At 40.7% G+C, this 7,037-nt stretch overlaps 1 protein-coding gene across 1 annotated transcript in view; it reads left to right on the plus strand.

The window, feature by feature from the left end:
• Positions 1-892: 892 nt before the first annotated feature.
• The window catches only part of LOC108786278 (cytosolic non-specific dipeptidase-like), an 11,061-nt gene continuing 4,916 nt past the window's right edge, over positions 893-7,037 (plus strand). The window contains exons 1-3 of the mRNA XM_018555530.1: positions 893-1,014; positions 3,155-3,315; positions 6,005-6,169. Of these exons, the coding sequence (XP_018411032.1) occupies positions 990-1,014; positions 3,155-3,315; positions 6,005-6,169 (351 nt within the window). The 5' untranslated portion in view covers positions 893-989. The remainder of the gene's footprint in view (positions 1,015-3,154; positions 3,316-6,004; positions 6,170-7,037) is intronic.

A 7,037-nucleotide genomic window follows, 5' to 3' on the forward strand; every position in this document is an offset into this window, starting at 1 on the left:
TTTTACGTTTATTTTTCGTTGACCAATTTATTCCTATTTTTTGCACGGATCGTTTATATATTGTGACCTATTCGAGGTCTTCACACAGTGGTTAAAATTTTTTTTTATTGTCCCAATAATTTCTGTTTTTTTCACAGCACTATTGTATTATTAACTTTATTTTTATTTTTATTTTATATTTTTTATGATTCTATGTAAGATATCACTTGTTTTAGGGCTAGACCCCCTAAACCTAAAATTCCATTATATCACTTGGTTATACTAAGTTTCTTATTTGTTACACCTTTAGCGCTTTGATATACATTTTTCTCGACCATAGATCAGGTTCGCCTTTGTCTAATTTGTTGATACAATTAATTTTTTTGATGTGCCGCTGGTTATCGATCTGGGATTACAGTGGTAAAAGAAACGAATACAAATACAAAGCAATTCAACTGTGATGCTCATTTTACAAGCTTGCAATGTTATGTCAGCACACTGTATGGAATGCAGCCTGTTACAGAAAAGTGTGTACAAGAGAAAGATCTGCCCCCAGGAACAGCAATATGTGATGAAGCTTATCCCTACTTTAAGAGCAACTACTTTGACTTTATTGATTAGCTGTGTCCACAAAATTTATGAAGATGGCTTGTAATTCAAATGTATGCAGCTATAGCCTTGCATGAATAGTAAAATTAAACTCTACTTTTTCATTTTAACAAACTGGGAAAGGAATGGCATGGCAGATGGTTGTTATCCTTTGTCTCCCCACTGGGTAGATTACTTCTCTCCAGGTACCCCTAACTTCCTGTCTAAGGGACTACACAGGAGGTTAGGACAAATATTCCCAGTGGATACACACACAGTAATCATCAGAAAGAGTCTTTGGGTTTGAGTTCAACGCTGAACTTACTGCTAGAATATAACTTCTATTGTTTTCTATTGTACAGGTTGAGGGTGCAAGCCGTGACCTACACTCTGGAAGCTTTGGAGGAACCGTTTATGAGGCCATGAGTGACTTAATTTATTTACTAGGTATATTTAAATATAACCCTTATGTTTATATGATCAATAAACTAACGAGAGGTGTACTTTACAAAAAAAATTATCCTTCTTGCCTTAGTCCCATAGATGTCTATGGGGCTGTATTGCACACACAGTGAAGACTTGCAGCGCTGGATCAAATAAACAAACAGCATAACCGTGGCTGTCGATTTTAGGTAAGTATGCATCTGTATAGGGAGAGGGTGGATTAGGTTAGGTCAAGCAGGAAAAATTATAAATGCACTTTGATTTTAAGTGCACTTATCCTTTAAGACCAATTTAGTGATACAAGTTTCTTAATAGACATTCTAATTTTCATGCTCCTAGGGCATCAGGAGGCCTTGGAGTGGCACATTCTATATATGTGTATGATCTTTGATGGATCTGGGTGCATTTTGACTCCCCAAGGATTTGTATTTCTCTCTATCCAGTCCTGAGATATATATACATAGCCATGTCTGGCAGGGCAGGAGACCTGATTTTTCTCTGCTGCAATTAAGTAACATTTACAAGTCTGGTCACTCCCTCACACTCTGATTGGACAATGTAGGAGAAGCAACACACTGATTGGCTCATCTCTCTGCTTTCCCTTCCTAACAGCATGTTCCTTGTTATCACATGAGCGCTGTAGTACAACCGATTACCTTCTACATCCCTTGAGCTGGCCATACACCTTACAATTATCGTTCAATTTATTTTCTCCTGTCATCGCACCCTAGTTCTATTTCCGCTCAAAAAGCCCATCATGAACAGACCGATGTAGAATTTGATAATCGTTCACCAGCAATACTAACTGGCCGAATTTCGTCAATCTGCAGAACAGATTTCCGTTTTGCACATGTGCAGTGTTCATGTTTCGATTTTTTTTGTACGAAAACGCCACTAATTCATAGATTTTCGTACAATTCGAAAAAAAACTTTTGTAGTCTGCCCGATAGATGAGATTCGGCCAGTTGTACAGTAATTGTGATCGCTGACTTCCCATCAATTAGCCGAATGTCGTACCAAACCCAATTTCGTTTGGAAATCCAACGATAATTGCAAGGTGTATGGACACCTTTATTGTGAGCTCTGTTGTGCAGGAACTACAAGAGGCTGATATGAAGTAAAACTTGGGTACTTACACTGCTTGCATTAAAAAATACATATAATGGTGTATTGATGAATAAAGAGCTGCATTAATTGGTATCTTTTATATCTGCCTGCAGTTCACCAATCAAGTAAACCAATCAAACAGATCAGTGCTTCTATATAAAGCTAAATTTCTGTTATCTCTAGGTGACAGATAGCAGTGAGGCCTTACATTAATAACACCTTTCTTAATTCATAAAGCCAAGTGCATCACCAGGGGTTTGGAATTCCTATCGCCCGGGACATGTAGCGCCAGACAGGTGGCTTTTTTTTCTACATTTAGCTCTGCTTCGGACAAGTAGGGCTAAATGTAGAGCGGGTGGCGGCTGCACAACCACCCAAATCACTTGTACTTAGCCTTCTGGTCTGTCTAACCCCACCCTCCCCACCGCCGGCAGCCTCCCTCCCTACCTACCGTGTCGCTCCCATTTTACTGTGTGCCATATTGTGGTAGCTGGGCAGCAGCGCTCTCTATCATGCACATTGTGCATTGAAGGGGAAGTTCACTTTTCCAAGTAGTTTGGGAGAATGGAATTACCTGCTCAAATCTGGCCCACTCTTCCCCCACCCCGCTATACTTACTTTCAGCAAACGGTCCTTCCGCTCTACCCCATACTGCTTTTCAGTGCAGCCCTGCGCTATGGATTTAGAATTTTGCTTGCAATTAGCAAGCACGCCTGACTGTGGTGACCAATAAGAAGCGCTTCTTAGCACAGTTAAATATGGTTTTGGATATAATTATTTTTTTGTATCGGGACAACTAGATCAGGCACCCGCTTTAGTCCTTGCATAAGTCCTTTTTTTTTTAATTTCCACACCCGTGACCCAATAATATGCGGTTTGACACACAGATAAAATATCTTACTAACCCAGCCAAAATGTACATAAAACATTATTACATAGGATTGTTTATGGTTGGCGTTAGGGCTGAATGTTAATAATATACAGCTTACTGGTCATACTTACTCTGCAATCTAAACCAAGTCATCCATTTATGTAGGTCAGCTTGCGGATGTCAAAGGTAAGATCCAGATTCCAGGTATTTATGATGATGTGTTACCTCTCACGGAACAAGAAAAAGAATTATACAAAAATCTTCAATTTAGCCTTGATGATCTGCGAGCCGATATTGGAGTGAACACATTTCTTCATGACACAAAGGCAAGTGAAATTATTTTACTTACACTGCAAGGATGTTTTTAAAACGTTTTAACAGTTTAAGGCTGCGACACTCGGGGCGGTCGGCCCCATTGATTTCAATGGGGTGACATCCGCTCTGCAATTGCTACAAAAAAAAGATACAACTACCTTTTTTTGCGACACTGCTTTTTTTTTTAGCTGCGATTGTGTTCAATTGCACAGGCAGAATCGCGGTGGGATCCGCCCGGTGCGACTGGGGAGCTATTAGAAAATAATGGCACCCACAGCGCAAGCGGCTGCGTTTTTTTGCACGATTGCCGCGCGGTCAGAAGTTGCCTAGGTGTAAACCTAGCCTAACTATGTAACTCACAAGGAACTCATTTACCCGCAACCCTTACTGGTGAACACATAATAGTGTGAAACTAGCAGCTTTGTTGTCTAGTCCTCCCTAGAGAAAAGCTGGCCATACACTTGGCATTTGATAGAATAATCAAACTTTCACTTTTCTGTTTGATCAAAAACACAAAGCAATCAAAGATATAAAATTGTGCTTTCCAACGATCACAAGAAGATGGGATTGAAATTGTCCTGATCACACGTGACGGGATACTATAACCACTTTTTGATGAAATTCCTGTCGTTTTTACCAGTTTTAATTCAATCTTAAATAAATCATTCAATAACTTGTATTTAGGGAAAAAACAAGTGCTTAATTTGGTCTAAGGGTGCAAAAAAAGAAGATATACCCACCTGATCCTCAGTCCTGCAGCAGTCAACGCTCAACTCTCTCCTCCACCGCTCTGGCTATGGTATACCCCTTGTGTCCTCGCGTCTAATGTAAGTCAATGGACCTGCATTAGACTTGATGACGTCAGTGGCCCTTAGACCGCCGGAGCCCAGTGGAGAATTGGCTGCGGAGATCGGTCTAGCAGCATGGTGGGACCGAGAATCAGGTGAGTGTCTTCTTTATTTGAGCCCTCAGACCAAAACGAGCACTTTACCCTTGCAAGGGTTAGCTTTGTAATTCCTGGAGTTTCTCTGTAAAGCTGGTAATTTATTGTCCAGTTTTGACTCAACAATCAATGGACTTCTAGTAGTAAGTCAAACTCATGGGTGGTAGATTGCTTCGTTTTTGAAGTTGTTTTGCAACTGTATTTGTGACTCCCAGTAGATTGAAATTGGCTAACTTTGCCAGATGTGTAGCCAGCCTAAAGCTTTACAAGATCCACTCTGATCTTAATGAAAGTGGCAGTACTTTGCTGCTCTACACAGTGATCACAATGTCAGACTTTTTTAGTGCTCTGCAATCCGTGATTACTATTGCTCTTCATTATGGGTGAAGGTCCAGCACAGACAGGATTCCAGTCATTCAAAAGTTTTTGATGTTTGAATACTTGAGCTTGAAAACACGAGATTTAGCTGCTGTTATAGTATGCTTAGTACAGATCCTCCTGTGAGCCTGATCACGTTTACCACCGCCCAACTGTTGCAGCGTGCTTCTGTACCCAGATCAGGATAGCTCATGAACACTACACTTCTCTTGGCTACTGCCCAAGTGGCAGCCTTGTTATAGCATCCAGCCCTGCCCATTGTAGTGGCATTGCATAACCAAAGGTAACGGTCTTGAACTAGGACCATTCCCACTGCCCATGCTGTCAAACATTTTGCTGCAGGTAAAATACAAAGACAAATTAAAACTTGTTCTTTCATATAGGGTTTGTTCAAAACAACACACTGAGCTGCATCATATGGGGGTAAAGTTTATAAGTCTATAGAGGCATTATTACCCATGCTTGGAAAAATGTGTCTTTGCAAATAGTTGACAACGATTCTCATTATCGATTAAATCGATTAGTTATCGATATGGAGTATTTGGGTGAGTACTCATACTCGCCCAAATGCTCCCGATGCTCATCCCGATAGCGGAACTTCTGGTTTCAGGAAGCTAGGCGGCAAGTCATTACACGCTGCCCGGCTTCCTGATTGGGCAGAAAGCTGGCTCCATGCTCCGTCACCTGGTGATGAGGTAACATGGATCTGGCTTCCTGGCCAATCAGGCAACTGGGCAGCATGTAATGACTCCCAGCTCGGCTTCCTGATTGGTCGGGAAGATAACCAATCAGGAAGCCAGGTAGCGAGTCATACTTCCTCATCACCTGGTGATGGCTACCCGGCTAATTGGGAAGCCAGGCGGCGAGTTATTACACGCTGCCCGGCTAATCAGTAAGTTGAGCGGCAAGTCATTACACGCCGCCTGGCTTCCTTAAAGGGAATTCCGGTATCGGCGAGTAGCGAAAAACAAATATCGCTACTTGTACTCAATACCGACAAACCAGTATCGGTGCATCCCTAGAAAAAATAATTTGTTAAACCAACAGGTGCTTCCCACCACTACTTCCTTTATACTGACTTATAAAAACAAGTGCAATCATTTAGATGGTGGAAGAACGGCTGATCACAGAAGAACACTAAAAGGAGTGCATTTTTTTAATAGACGTTTATATATTAGACCAAAAGAGGGACAGCCCCTCCAAATGAAGGACAGCTTTATATGTATAGTTTGTTTTCAACAGATGTATGCTTAATACAACAAATGTAGCTAAGCCCATAATATGTTGCACTAAGGTGATACAGCTATAAGCAATAAACTAAAGGTGCATACTGTTTAGTTTTGCTATTAATGTGTTTGTTCACGTGTCTGCATTTGCAGGAGGAAATACTCATGCACAGATGGCGGTATCCTTCTTTATCAATTCATGGCATTGAAGGAGCTTTCTCTGGATCAGGAACAAAAACTGTTATTCCTGCAAAAGTTATAGCCAAATTCTCAATTCGTCAAGTGCCCGATATGAATCCATCTGTTGTAGAAAAACAGGTATGCCAACAAAAATCTAAGGAGAGAGAAAATCCATAAAGTAAACCATGTCATATTATCTGTGCTACTTAGATTTAGGATTTATTTTCTAGCAATGAAAAAAGGAATAAAGGCCTCTTTTAGATCACAATCAATAATACATTATTTTTAAATTAGATAAATTGAATCAAATAAAATAGGATTTTTGTACTTAATGTAAAATCCTTTTCTTGGAGTTCATTGAAGGACACAGGTTTCAGAAAAAAGTGGGTTATACGGCCATGTACAGGAGGATTTGGACACTTGGAAACAAAAAATGGTGACATCCTGGTATAGACCCTCTCATTCCCAGCCAACCTCAGTTTTGAAAAAAAAAAAGCAGTGCTCAAAAGAAGACCATGAATACAGAGGGGTTGGACCAGAGTCCCTCAATTAACCCCTTCGTGACGGGAGACTAACAGTGTACGTCCCGGCACTTTGTGTCTATATGACTGGCCACGTACACTGTACGTGACGAGTTATATCAGGCTTTGTAATGCTGGTAACAGCTGATTCTCAGCAGGTCCAGTCATTAATGAATGACTCAGTATTGAGGCATTCATTAATGAAATAATGAAGCTTTTTGTAAAAGCGTCTTCCTTTCATTAATAAAAGAATGAAGCCGTTACATGCAAATACAGGACCGCAATTTGCGATTCCGTATTTGACAGCTGAAAATAGCAGAGAGGTAGCAGTGATTCACCTCTCTGCTATTTGTTTTGACAGCTCGAGAGCCCGATGACAGGAATTTTTTATTAACCTTTACAGCGGGGCTACCCCTGCAATGCAAGGGTTAAGTGCTCATGTGTGCCTAGGTGCTAAAATAACAACATTTATACTCCAAAACACA

This window comes from Nanorana parkeri, unplaced genomic scaffold (genome assembly GCF_000935625.1).
Source record: "Nanorana parkeri isolate BGI_ZX_2015 unplaced genomic scaffold, ASM93562v1 scaffold200, whole genome shotgun sequence".
Taxonomy (NCBI): domain Eukaryota; kingdom Metazoa; phylum Chordata; class Amphibia; order Anura; family Dicroglossidae; genus Nanorana; species Nanorana parkeri.